At 41.3% G+C, this 14,539-nt stretch overlaps 2 protein-coding genes across 8 annotated transcripts in view; one reads left to right on the forward strand and one right to left on the reverse strand.

Moving 5' to 3' along the window:
* Window positions 1-14,539, reverse strand: part of NEMP2 (nuclear envelope integral membrane protein 2) — a 250,910-nt gene that overhangs the window by 122,802 nt on the left and 113,569 nt on the right. The gene's annotated exons all lie outside the window — the stretch shown is intronic.
* Window positions 1-14,539, forward strand: part of NAB1 (NGFI-A binding protein 1) — a 79,761-nt gene that overhangs the window by 39,522 nt on the left and 25,700 nt on the right. For 2 of the 7 annotated variants that reach the window (XM_070421703.1, XM_070421702.1), the window contains exons 7-8: window positions 1,844-1,960; window positions 8,474-8,595. In XM_070421703.1, the coding sequence (XP_070277804.1) occupies window positions 1,844-1,960; window positions 8,474-8,589 (233 nt within the window). In that variant the 3' untranslated portion in view covers window positions 8,590-8,595. Of the gene's footprint in view, window positions 1-1,843; window positions 1,961-3,438; window positions 5,948-8,473; window positions 9,069-9,312; window positions 11,826-14,539 lie in introns of those variants that run through there. The other 5 variants (XM_070421704.1, XM_070421705.1, XM_070421701.1 and 2 more) reach the window with 4 other exon arrangements.

Here is a 14,539-nt window from a genome sequence, read left to right on the forward strand (position 1 = left end):
TCTTAAACGCTTAGGTTTAGAAAGCTGTGGTTTATGAGTATTTTTACCATTGTAAAAACTACTTCATTTTTTTTCTTATGGGCACATGAAGAAAATCTCAGGTCATTGTCATCCACTCATTCAGCAAATGTGTGTTAGTGCCTCCTCTGTGCCAGGCACGCTCCTAGGCACCGAGCTGCAGCAGCGAGCAAGGAGGTCCTGCTGCTTGGAGCTCACACCAGTGGAGGGAGATCACAGGAAGCAAGTGCGGGAATCGGGCCCCTACTTTCAATGGCGATAAGTGCTTGAGCAGAAACAGTAATTTTCTAGGGCCTTTTTTTAAATCCTCACCCGAGGATATTTTTCCATTGATTTTTAGAGAGAGTGGAAAAGAGAGGGAAAGACAGAGAGAAATATCTATGTGAGAGAAACACATCGATTTGTTGCCTCCTGCAGGAGCCCCAACCAGGGTCTGGGCCGGGGAGGAGCCTGCAGTGGAGGTACGTGCCCTTGACCGGAATCAAACCCGGGACCCTTTGGTTTTCAGGCCTATGCTCTATCCACTGAGCCAAACTGGCTAGGGCGAGGACCTTCTTTTTTATGTTACTATTACGCTTTTCTAGAGAATGGTTACTATTGTCAAAAAGATAAGATTTCTTTCTGAGTGGGAAAGCCATGTGAAGCATCATCTAACTGTTGAATAAAATATTACTGTGTCAGCAGGTCAGAGTGGTGGAGGAGAACGCTCTTCCTCTTTTAAATGTTAGGGAAACTTTCTAGTTGAGGTCTTGTGTAACCTCTCCAGTCATCCTTGACAGTGAAGACTTCAGAGTTAAGAAGCAAAAGCATTCGTGAAAGATTTTGATGACTAATTTGTCATGCCAGGATAAATCAGTGGGGGTGGCAGTTTGTTAAGTCTGATAGGTTTAGGTTTATGACAGGACTAGAGGCCCGGTGCATGACATTCATGCACTGGGGGGTGGGGTCCCCTCAGCCTGGCCTGCAACCCTCTTGCAGTCCAGGACCCCTCGGGGGATGTCCGACTGCTGGCTTAGGCCCTCTCCCCGTGACCCCAAGGGGGATTGTCCCACTCCCATGGGGAGCAGGCCTAAGCTGGCAGTCGGACAATCCTCCGAGGGGTCCTTAGCACTGCCACGGAGGTGGGAGAGGCTCCTGCCACCATCACTGTGCTCACCCGCCTTGAGCCCAGCTTCTGGCTGAGTGGTGTTCCCCCTGTAGGAGCACACTGACCACCAGGGGGCAGCTCCTGCGTTGAGCGTCTGCCCCCTGGTGGTCATCGCGTGTCACAACGACCGGTTGTTCCACTGTTCAGTCGATTTGCATATTAGGGTTTTATTATATAGGGTATGCTTTGGTATATAAGGCATTTTCACCATATCTGTGATAATTCTGTTTTTTCACAGATTTGAAGTAGGTTTTGCTGTTATTGTTTTTAATACTAAGCAGTTGGCTTGAGCCATCTCTGTCCCTCTAGTCTTTATTATGTAGTTCACGATAGGCCTTGGCAAATGGTCGCACTAGTAAGAAAATGCCTGACAGAGGGGATGTATTATATACCAGAGGTGAGCACTTACTCAGAATCTCAGTCTTTTGTTTAGTTCGTGATTAGCTCTTAAAAATATCTGGCAGAATTATAAACCTTGGGACTAGCAAGAATTACCATTTTCCTCCTCTGTTCTTCCACAAACTATACCTCTGACTGTTACTAGATTCTTCTGTGCCTGTGGACTTTTCCCTGCTCCTTTCCAAAGGAGTGCTGAGGCAGTTTGTGGAAATTATTTTTAAGAAAAACCATGGTGTGTTTTTAATATTACTTATACTGCTTTCTTTTTCTTTCCATTAGGAGAAAGACCCTTGAATCTCCGAATACCTAACCTACAGAACAGACAGCCCCACCATTTTGTGGTGGACGGGGAGCTGAGTAGACTTTACCCCAGTGAGGCCAAGTCCCACTCATCAGGTGAGAACGGGAGATGATCAGAGAGAAACACTGAATAAAGCATCTTTAAATTCTATCCTTCACCTCCCACTGTCCCTCCCCCTGAAAAGGTCATTCCTAACAACGTTACTGGTCAGTTTTTCTCCCCTTGGAAGTGAGAGATGACCATAATAATGGCCAGTCTTCTTGAGACCATGGTCTTCCAAAGAGTTGACAGGGAACAACTCAGGAAGGTTGAGATGCTTTTGATTAGCTATTACATGAGTGGTGACTTTAATACAAAATTTTATACCAAATTATAAATGGCTGGTTTAAGTTATGTAACTGTCTTTTTTCTGGCCTTTCACAATATGAAATGGATGGACTCCATGTTTGCTCTCTGCTGAGAAAACCTTGTGTATCAGAAGCTAAACTTGCCATGCAGATACGTCATGGAGATGACATTCGTAGTTCAGATGTAAACTGAACTCCATAAAAGGATGCACTGTTCCTTATTATAGTTAGATGTTTACATATTTTTGCCCAAGTAAAGTGAGTTAGGCAGAGTTAAATTGCTAGAAACGATACCATGCAAAGGAATCATTCAGTCTCTGAGTTAAAGTAACATTAGGAGTCACTTGAAGTCAGGTGCTTCATCTGTAAAACAGAAATTCTTTCCCCTCATAGAGTGGTTATGAGGATAGATAGACAAGACAGTGTACATGAACTGCCTGGCTGATAGGAATTCAACAAATGGTAGCTACTATTTTTATTACTCTTCTTTGCTGAATTTAAAATCCACTTCTGTATAGGGAGGGTAAGTTCATAAATGGACCCATCTAATTTCAGATAAGCTATGAGTATTGGTTACCTTTCCATCATTCTGTAGTGTTTGTGTGAGATTCAAATAACTATACACACTTAACTCCAAGGAATTATTCCTTATGAGTGAGTTTTCATTCTTTTACTCCTGTTTCTCCCACTTAAATGTCTCATGGTTAGAGAAACTTTTAAAAATAGTGCCATGTTTCAACACAAAAGATGTTTTTCTGTTTCATTTTTTTCATTGATAGTAAATATTTTGGCTAGTAACTTAGTTGTGTATGAGTGACTGGTTTTATTTTATATATTTTACTTACCACATTGGACCAAGCATTAAAGGAAAGTTAATATGTTCTGTATGACAAATGCTTCATGTGCATTTGATGACTTAACTCTCACATCACCCAATAGAGATATTATCCCCAGTTTATAGATGAAGACAGTAGGGCCTTAGAGAGAGATGTAATGCCCTGAAATGGATACAGCTTAGTAATTGGAAGAGATGGAATTTAAATATAGAATCCAAGCTCTTCACAACTCTCCATAAACATTAAAGTTTTATATGGAATTGCAGCATCATGAATAATTGATACTGTTTGCTGTGGACTTTGGGGGCTTGTTTTGCAAGTTTGTTTGCGTTTGTTTTGTGATCCACTGATTTACAGTATCGTACACTTGGTGTTTCCCTCTTTATGCAGAGAGCCTGGGGATTTTAAAAGACTACCCTCACTCCGCTTTTACTTTAGAGAAGAAAGTCATCAAAACAGAGCCTGAAGATTCGAGATAGCTGTGATTTTCCCACTATTCTCTGGAAACGGCATCAGTTTTAAGGATAATGCTCCATCATAGAAATAAGCCTTAATAACCAATGTTGCCTCATTCAGCTCCAACAGATTTCATAGCCAAAGCGTAAGGACTGACACAGTGGTCTGGAAGCCAGGAAGACAAAGCAACAGCCACAAGAGAGAAAATAGAGAGAATGTTGTAATAGAAATATTGATCCATTCACATTCCTATGTGAGTCGGTTTATGTGGAAAGGCTTACAAAGTAATACTGTAAGCATTTATTTAAGAATGTACAATGTATTTGTGTAATTTATAGAAGTAAAATGTAGATGTTGAGACCTGTTCGGTCCAGTAGATATGGATACAGTTTATTTTACTTGAAATTTCATTGTCTACTTTAAGCGTATTTAGCGTAAATATTATATGTCAGAGTTTAGAATCTTTGCAGTCATAAAGAAAGTTTAAGTAATGTAGTTATTGGCAGGGTAGCAGTGACTTTGGAGAAATGGAATTTAGCAAATACCCGGTTTAAACCAAGGAAAATATTGTGGATTTAATATCTGATGAAACTGATTTTGTTTAGTAGGAACTGTGTCATTTATAGTCATAAAGTGTCATTTTTGCTGACTTAATCAGGCACATGTACACAATTAACCAATACTGGAGTAAAGTTAAAAAGATGAGAAGCACAGAAGGCAATCTTTCTTAACCTGCTTGCCAGATTGCATCATATGGTCGCTACTTAAGCTACGGCAGACATAGGGAGCCGTTACTGGGACAGAGACCTTGAAACAAGTGGACCGATGTGGACAAGCCTGGACTTAAACATTGCTGTTTCTGAACGTGTGAAATAGATTAAGACATAGTAAGTTAACCCGAACTGTGACAAGGATGGTGACTGTTAACCAAGGCTGTACTATAATAAAGGAAGTACCGTTTTATGTCCAGAAACTCTTCTCTACGCACTGGAGTCGGAGAAACTAGAGTCTCCCCGGGGGTCTTCCCACCCAGCCCTTCCCAGGAGGGGACAGTCACTACATCACACGTGCAGGCATGTTTCTGTGGCGGTTTAGTTGACATATACTCATTATTTATTTTATAATTTCATTTTTGTACAACTTTCAGATTTGTGAATGCAGGTGTTTCTTTAATTCATTTTCACTTGAAAGTCTGTTTTAATTCCCCCTATTTAATTAATGGGCTGTGTGCATATACATGGGGGGCTGTGCTTCAGTGTTCATAATGTATTTGCACACGTATGAGAATTTCACATTGGAATTCATACTAAGAAAACAAATACTATTAGAAATTTATATATTTTTTTCTGTTGGTTTAAGAGGAGAAGATATTAGACAGCTTTACCTACTTCCTCCAGATTCGTCTAAACCCCGATATTGCTAAGAGGAGCGGATTGACTTGGAATATGTGTGGTTTTTGTTTCAGTTCTGCTCTAGGTCATAACTGCATAAAAATATTAAGTCATAATCTGTTCTACTACAACTCCTCAGCCCAATGTTAGATGAAACGTCTGTGCTGGAGTTGTGTTCACTGTTGCATATACAACTGCTTTTTCATTCTGATTTGTAGACTAACTTTACACAGAAACACCAGAAAGCAGCTTCTATCTATCAAAAGCTCCCCCTCCTACATGTTTTAACTGTACCAGAGCATTTCCCCACTGAAGCAGCTTTTTGGACCTTGCAACTCTGTTGCTAGCTCGAGGTTGAGTACTGTGGTTGTCTTGTTCACTGTGTGTAGAAATAGTATGAATACGATTTAAATAGGTTATTCGATTTTTAATATTAGCCATAGAACTGGTTAGTATCTCAGTAGTTTCATGAAACGTTTCCTGTATTCTAATCTATTTTGAGAAATTCTGTAGGTTTTTTTAAAATTGTGTCTTACAGTTGAAGTTTGTACATTTTAATAAGCAACAATTTTTAAAGATGCTGTAATCTTCCAACTAATATTTATCCGTCTTTCATGGCCAAACAAACTGCATCTTTAAATCCATAAATAAGTTTCCTTAAGTATTAGACTTTTCTGGTCTTTCAAGTTTAGTGATAAGAGGGAAGCACAAGAAAAATTTCAGTAGAATACAGTTTTTATTTTATAAACACTAATGTATTAAATTTGCTATACATTGAAGCAAATAATATATATATTTTTATTTGAATTGTATATATGAATTGGATGTTATAACAGTTTGTGTTGTTTTGTTCATTGTGTTAGAGGTATTTTCACTGAACAAGGTCAATTGGTTACCTCGGTATTACCGCCAATACAGCCCAAGGGGCCATTTCTCCCTCCGTCGGCGAGGTACTTTATCATGTGAAGTCTGCGTTTCTGTGACTCTCAGCTGTTGGTGAGGCGGGGTGAGTGCCCCCGCATCCCGTGGCAATAAAGGTTTTGTGCCTCACACGTGTGTGTTTATAGAACTTTTTGCACAGCACTGTCCCCAGCAGGCGTACTGGCTCCTCTGCCTCCCTCTCTGGGTACTTGGGCTGGGCTTGGGACTCAGGGCCCAGGGGCTGTGTCTTTGGTCAAGGCTAAAGGTCCTTCTCCACTGCCCGTCACTGCCAGAGAGTGATGTGGCCAACAGGTGCTCAGTCGGCTCTGGCCTATCAGAGAGAATTTGGTTTGTTCTCACAAGAAGTTTACAAAGCCATTAAAAAACTATAAAAAACAATACTGTACTTAACCAACTAAATGTTTAATAAATGAGAGGAACATCAGGATTTAACATTTACAATATATTACTGTGGCTTGGCTTCAGTATTACAGGCTGCCTCTATGAAATTGAGCTAACCTGTGGTAGAAAATTAGCAAAAGCTTTGCAACGAAGTTTTAATTGATGCGCTTCATAGATTAAAGAAGAGCTGCAGTGTGTCAAGCACTGTGCTAGGCACTGTGGTGGGGGCGGGGAGGGGGGCACCGGAGAAACCTAAGACATGATGCTTGCCCTTCGGCAACTCCATACCTGGTAGGATCGTAACTAACACCACTCAGATGAAACTACCAATGCGTGTGTGCCGTAGACTTGGGATGGATAAGGAGCAGACACGTGAGTGCATTCGATGTTTCTGGGCACGTTTAGTGAGTGAGACTTGCAATAGATGGACCAGGATGGAAACAGTTAACAGAAGGCTGCGGGGGTCTGATTTAAAGCCAGAGTGGTTGTGCATTTCACCTTGAGGCCACTTAAAAGAAAATCATTGCTGTTTTATTTTGAAGCTGAATGCCAGTTAGATCTTCTTACCAGGATAGTAGTTCTTTTGGTAGTCTCACTGAACCTGTCACATGACAGGAGAAAAATTGGCTTTTTCCTGTCCTTAGTTAGTGAAACCACTTGGGTAAAAGCTTTAGAATGCTAGCACCTAGCAGACCTTTACAATTATAGTTGACCAGAGGCCTGGTGCACAAATTTGTGCACGGGTGGGGTCCGGCTGGCCAGCCCTGATCAGAGCCGATCTGGCCAAGGGGAGGGGCCATGGGTGGTTGGCTGGCCGGCCCCACCCCCTGGTCGAACTGCCAGTTAAGGGAACAATTTGCATATTAGCCTTTTATTATATAGGATAGGATGGTACTAAAGATTTAAAACCTAAATAAGCGTGCACGGAATTTCCTAGCATATGGCTTGCTGGTTGGCTGCTCAAATGTTTAAGCATTACTGACACAATGCCTATTTTGCTTATGACTACTTAATACTGCACTGAGTCTTCAAGAGAAAATGAACCAGGGTACTAACCTAATGAAACTAGGAAGTCTATCTCTTATGGGAAATGAATGCAGTTAGTAAATAGCTGAAGTTAGAATTGCACAAATGTTCTGTGTTAACAGTTTGAAGCATATGACCAAATATGGCAACTGCTACTTAACTAAAAAAACCACCTAATGGTCCAGCTGTGTGCATGGGTGGTGGGTGGTTCAGGGAATCCAAGTTTATTTATTCGTTATTATCTTTGGGTGTCTTTGTAAATGAAATTCTCAAGTGGGCCTGCAAAATTAATAAAAGAATGATCTAATATCCAGAAATTTATTTTTATTGCAAATATGTTTAATCTCAAAAACCTTGCTGTTAAATGTAGGACTCTGTGGTATGACCCTTATTTTACCCAGAACTCAAAAGCTGAATGGGAGGGCTAAGAATTTTTTAATTCATTATTTTGAATATTGCAACAGTTGCAGCTTTAAAACGTCTTTTCTGGCATCTGTTTCTGCTGACCTATTAAAACAAAAAAATAAAAAAACACCTCAAAGATGTTTTATTTTTTTGTTTAGAAAAAAGTCAGAAATTTATTCTTCAAGTTCAACTTACAAACCTATAAGTTTAGCAGATTTTATCCACCACTTTTATGGGAACAATGAATAATGATTTGTTCCATTTACAAAATTGGTTAATTAAGCTCCTTTATTCTTTAAAATTCTTCCTGTGTTTTAAGGGCCACAACGTTTTTTATTATTAAAACAATATCCTGTTGAATTCTGGGTCTCCTGGTTGTGTCTGTTTGCTCACAGTTCCCCAGGTTATTCCTCTGATAGCTAAATCATGCCCTCCCAAGGGGTCACTCAGCAATGCCGAAGGTTTCACCTGTACAGTTCATCTCAAAGGAGCTCTCCAACAAGGAGCTCTGGAAATGAATCGCATACAGTCCTCATCCTGGTTTGACTTCAGCCTTCATATAAAATGTTCGTTAGGATCCTTTTTTGTTTCATTGCCTGATTCAAGACACTTGAGTGAGAAAGTGCCTCTGTCTAGTTTTTTTATTTACAACTGCTGTCTATAAATTTTTCAATGTTACGTCTTCACAATCTGGGAGAAACAGTGAATTGAATGCCGCCATCAAACAACGTCGCAGAATGCAGGTTAAGTACATATAACACCGCTTCAAGATGGTAGTGTGCACACAACTGTTAAAATCGCCCCCAAATTGCTCTCATCAACAGGTCCTGTGAGTTTCCTGGTCGTCCAAACAATTTGGCATCGACCCAGGCTGGTGTTGCTGTGGGTGAGCACCAATGACGGTAGAAGTCAGACTGCGCTTCATATTTACACATTCTGAAACCTTGTGAGTCATCTTTGCATTGAAAGTTTGCACCTCATACATTTACGTTGAAGTATCAGGCTCACCGCCCACACACAACGCTAAGCAAGCACACGCTCTCTCCTAACTGTCACAGACACCCCTGCTGCTAGGTCACTCGGGCTTTAGTCTGTAGGAAGACATGTAAGTAGCACATACGTGGGTGGAATCTTACCAGTAACTGGCTCAGCAGAGGCGATTTATAATTTTCTGAGACTACCTGCCGCCCTCAGCTGTGAACTGTTAAACCAAGCATCTGTGGTCTAGCCCATACCCTGCGATCTATTATCCTTCCCAGAAGACAAAGTGGTTCGCTTGGTACCATATTCTCGTACTGGAGGCCCTTTGGGTCTCCTCCTCATTTAGTTGTTTCCAAAAAATACAATTGACCCTGAACAACACTAGTTTGAACTACGTGGGTCCGCTTATACACAGATTTTTTTTTCAATAAACACTAAATGTATTATGATTTTCTTAACAGTTTCTTCTCCCTGCCTTTATTGTAAGAATTCAGTATATAATGCATGCAACACAAAATATGTGTTGATCGACTATGTTATCAATAAGATTTCCAGTCAACAGTAGGCTATTAGTTAAGTTTCTGAGGAGTCAAAAGTTCTATGTGGGTTTCTGATTATGGGGGTCAGCACCCCTAAACCCCATTTTGTTCATGGGCCAACTGTACACACTTTCTACCCTCAGGTCCCTGACAACATAATGGAGGAATGTTTTCCATCAACAGTTAAATTGGATTGGATATCCTTTTCCTTTCTGAATTCAGCCGTTTACCTATCAGAAAGAACATGCCCATATATTGATGGTGTGAATTTCTCTTGCATGCAATGGCTAGAGAAATTAGACCACATCTTTCTGACTTGTACTGATGAGAAGACAAGATAGCTCACATAATGGATAGACAGATAGCACTTAACTCGGGGTACTTAAAAAGCAAGTTTTTTTTTAAATGAGCATTTCAAAGTGAAATAATTTTGTGGTTACCTAATTTATTCAAAGATAAGAAAAAAATATATTTAAAAGTGAGAAGAAATAAGGATCTCACTTCCCAAGATTTTAAGAATGATAGTTTATAGGAGAAATAAGTCCCTTTCTTCTATGCTCCCTTATTAAAAAGATGAGAACTAGTTCTTTGTAAAGCAAATGACCTCAAATGGAGGCTTATCCTCTTACTCTGGGAATGAATGTAGTGGGGCTAACCATCCAACCTCCCCTTCCTCGCCTGACCGACTGCTGACATTTCCTCCTCTGCAACTCCAGGGGGTAATTCTTCCCCCTCCAGGGGGTAATTTCCCCCCCTCCAGGGGGTAATTCTCACCCCCTCCAGGGGGTAATTCTCACCCCTCCAGGGGGTAATTCTCCCCCACTTGGGGGGGGGGGTAATTCTCCCCCGTTTTGCAGAGGAGAAGACAGGTCTGAGGTTGGGCAGTGAGTCATCACACCGCTAGTAGGTAGTGATGGCCCAGTCTACTTGTTTGATGCCAAGGTCCATGTGCACCCCGTCCTATAAAACTTCCTTGAACGAGTGGCCTGCACTGTGTGAACATTTTACACTTGAACACAGTGGACACTTGAACATGCAGATAAAGCCTAACTAGATTCCCACATAGACACCACGAGGCTCTCTGTGAGTCTTGATCAGCCGGTTAGTTGTTAGTGTGTCTAGATTCCAGCCGCTGCTCCCTCAAGGAGGTGAGTGCCACGCCACTGTCAAGGCAGGTCTGTACGCAGGGTAGTGCAAGGATGCAGCGCTGCTTGGGGATGAGCGTGTGGGAAAGGCCCAGGCAAGAGAACAGAAAGGTCACATGTAGGTACCACTGGGAAGTTTAATGGACTAGAGCAGAGAATTCAGGTAAATGAATTAGAGATGAAACATCCAGAAAAGAGAATGCCCACTAGATGAAATCCTTTGCAACGCAAAGTTCTCATTTAATTTGGGAAGCAATTAGAAGCTTTTGAGGAGAGGAGTGAAACAGTCCAAAAATGTTTGGAATGTGAAGACCAAGTAATACAAGTTGGATCCTTAACATAAGGGGTTCTCAGCAGCTCCCAAAGGGCTTGATTCTGGCTCTGAAGGAGAAGAAGCAACGGGAAGATTTAAAAGTGAGAAGCGACTGTTGCAGTGCCCAGTCTTCAGGTGGTCAACCTGAACTTGAGCTGTGAGAATAAGGACCACGGGGAACAAGAATGAAGGCTATTCACTCATTCATTCATTCATTCATTCAGCAAACATTTGCTAAACCACCTGCTTAAAAATATCCAGGCACAACGAACTGGAGATACAAAGATATTGTCCCTGTCCTCAAGGGACACTATCTAGACAGCGATCGTTGACGTTGAAGCGGCAGGAGTTGATAACAGGTTAAAGTATGTGTCTGGCTCGTGGGAAAGGAACAGACTGACCAATGAGATAAACATCACCCGTGCTGTGACCTTTGGGAAAAGGAGGGAATACTAGCACCACTTTCCAAAAGAGAACGTAGGGAGGAGAGAGCTTGGTATTCAACAATACTATTTCAGAAAAGTTCAGTTTGGGGGGTTGGTTGATGTGAGTAGAGTTGCCCAGCAAGGAAGACTGAACCAGTGACAGTGTAGAAGGTGTAAGCTGGAATTGGGGTTCTTGCGAATTTGAAATCATCTCCCTAGAGGAGACTCCACCAGCAAAGTTAGTTGCAGATAAATTGATAATCCATGAATAAACCTTAAAGAATCCCCTGATTAAAGGGCGAGGTGAGTTTTGTGTGTGTTTAGAGGAAGGAGGGATTCAGTGAAGGAAACAAATTAGCTCGATTTCAAACCATGGGTCATTTACCTTCATTTACATCTTCAAATTTTACCCACAAATTATTTATTAATTACAGAGGGAAAAGCCTAATTTTACAATCTAGTCCAGGGGTGGGCAAACTTTTTGGCTCGAGAGCCACAATGGGTTCTTAAACTGGACCGGAGGGCCGGAACAAAAGCATGGATGGAGTGTTTGTGTGAACTAATATAAATTCAAAGTAAACATCATTACATAAAAGGGTACGTTCTTTTTTTTTTTTAGTTTTATTCATTTCAAACGGGCGGATCCGGCCCGCGGGCCGTAGTTTGCCCACGGCTGATCTAGTCTGTTCTCCTTGCCTGAACTGAGTAGAAAATTTCTAGAAAAAGCACCTGTCCTTAAAGCTCTCAAGGCTATCTTCACTGTTACAGTTGTAACCTAATTAATCCTTTTCACAAACCAGCAAATTTGGCGTTATTTTTCTCATTTTAGGAAAGAGAAAAACAGCACTGATATAGGAACCCAGAGAAGGAATCAGTTTGCGGGTGATAATGGCTTCAGCTTTGGTTTCTGTCCTTATTGTGGAAGGAAAAGCCAGACTGTACATTTAAAAATATAGGTTGCCGCCAGCTCCTTTGTGTGGGCCATTGTGAGGGCTGTGAGACGATTGTGGAAGGTTGAGGAAGAAGCAGCAGGAGCACTGATGGCTGCAGATACATTCAAAAACAAATGTAATCAGTGTACTTTATCTGGTTCTTAAATTGCGGGCCTTTTTTAAGATAGAGAAATCATGTGTTGTTTCGTTAAAACATTTTTTTAATCAAGCGTTTTCTGATACAACAAAAATTATCATCACTAACATTTTTAGGCTCACCTAAAAACAAGGTGATCATAAGGACAAATTAAGGGCTGATTCCCACCCTTGAGGCATTTGTGATATAAAACAGCATGATTTTCCAAACAAATGCCAACAACCAGAGAAGGAACTACCACCTGTGCCGCCCCCAGACCTAGCCTCTGCCTCTCTCACGGGCGTGCATGCGGGACATGGTACCTCAGCAGCCATCCTGGAGGCTGTGCTCCACGCGGAGTGGGGACCACGCGCTCTGCTGGCTTGTTGAGGTTATCTCAGGGGGGCTGGGCAGGATTTACTTGAAACAAAAGTCTGGAGCTCAGGAAAGCCTGGAGCTCAGGTCAAGTGGGGTCACAGATTTTGGAATTATGGGTGCCTCATAAATTGTAGTTGAAGCCATGGGAGTGAATGAGAACGGTAAAAAATAGAAGACAGTTAAAGACAACCTCCTGGGAAATATTAACTCATGGACCAGGCACAATGACAAGTGCTGCCAAAGATACTGAGAAAGGAAAGTTGAGGGGTGGGGGTGGGTGGGGGGGAGAGAGAGAGAGAGATATCCTGGAAGCACTGAGTAGAGGTCGTCAGTAATGTCAGTAAGAGTCCAGCAGGATGGGAGCTGGCTGTTGGGCTGTGACACTAAGGAGGTCATTGTTAACCTTTAAGAGAGTGCTACCAAACACATTAATTGGGAAGAATAGTTCATGCGCTTTTTAAATGCAATTTGCTGATAAAAGTAAACAGAAAGAGTATGAAATTAGTAATGGATCTGCACCTCATATTCAGATCATAGGAGTGCCTGTTCCTTGCTAAATACCACATCCCTGTTCATCACAGAAGGTTAGTCAGATTTGCTGAGAGCTGGTTGGCACACCCACACTCACTCGGAAAGCAGAATTCAATGCACCTAGAAACCTTCAGTGCCTCCTCCCATCCCTCTCACATCTGTGTCTCCAAAGGCTGGAGTAGAATCCATAATGGACCACAGCAGAGCAGATCTGTGTAAGACAAAACATTTGTGGGGTTTTTCTTTTCTTTTCTTTGTTTCTCTACACATTTCAGTTAGAAAATACTGATGATTCTTAACCCATGCCGGCCGACCACCATGATAAACATCTGGCTGTTTATAACTTTGTTTTCTTTGTTTTAAAACACTACATTTACTTGATCATTGCTAATTTACAGTTTTTATGGCTTCAAAAATAGGTAGCAAAAATCAAGAATGAAAAGAGTGTTTAAAAGAAAACAATAAGAATTTACCAATGAATATATTTTTAAAAGATTTGAAGTATGTTTTAACCTCTAAAATGTGTCTGTTTTCTTCATGCTGTGTTAAGGGTGCCTTTGAGGTATGATTAGAACACCCTACCTAGTAGCTGTAGTTCAGGCTAAACATATTCTCCCTCATCTCACAGAAATGATGAACTTTGATGACTTTAATTCCATGAAAGTAAACTTGATACATCTATTCTTTGCTTCTGCCCCAAAAGAGTGTCTAAAAGGAATGTGTACAGTTTGGGAGGATAGGGTCTGCCCAAACTCAAAGAACATAGGAATTAGAAGTAAAGAGCTACAAAAATTAAAATTCTAGTAGCCGATAATTCCTGAGCTAAATAAAGTACAAGGTAATTAACTTATTTTTAAAAACGTCAGTAAAAGAAATTAGGCTAATTAGCCTTATTCTTTGTAATGTGCTGTTTTTAACTTAGTAAAAGTAGCTTTCAAAATTAACTTCATTCTCTCCAAGGCTCACACAAGATGTCCATTTCATGCCTGTCTGTCTGCAGACGGGGTACCAGAATCCCATGAGGTAATGTCACCACCTGGGCTGTGGTGCACATACTGATGGAAGAATCGGAGGAACCTTTTCTACTGAAAGAGTGTAGGATGTTGAGATCACCTGCTCCAATCTCAAAAGGAACCCTGGCAGCCGGTGTTAGAGAAAATGGCATCATGCGGGGAATAGTGTGGGTAAGGAGTGCAGCTAGTAATTTCTAACTGTATTCTATAAGCAACAGAAATGCTTTCCCGCCCTAGCTGGTTTGGCTCAGTGGATAGAGCGTCGGTCTGCAGACAAGGGTCCCAGGTTCGATTCCCGGTCAGGACACATGCCCAGGTTGCGGGCTCGATCCCCAGTAGGGGGCGTGCAGAAGGCAGCCAATCAATGATTCCCTCTCATCATTGATGTTTCTATCTCTCTTTTCCTCTCCCTCTCTGAAATCAATAAAAATATATTTTAAAAAAGAAAAAAAAATGCTTTCCCGTTTTGAGAAGAGTACCCTCATCTAACTTTTGAT

The sequence above is a fragment of the Myotis yumanensis genome, unplaced genomic scaffold (genome assembly GCF_028538775.1).
Source record: "Myotis yumanensis isolate MYYU_CA2020_CCGP unplaced genomic scaffold, mMyoYum1.0.hap1 SCAF_8, whole genome shotgun sequence".
Lineage (NCBI taxonomy): Eukaryota > Metazoa > Chordata > Mammalia > Chiroptera > Vespertilionidae > Myotis > Myotis yumanensis.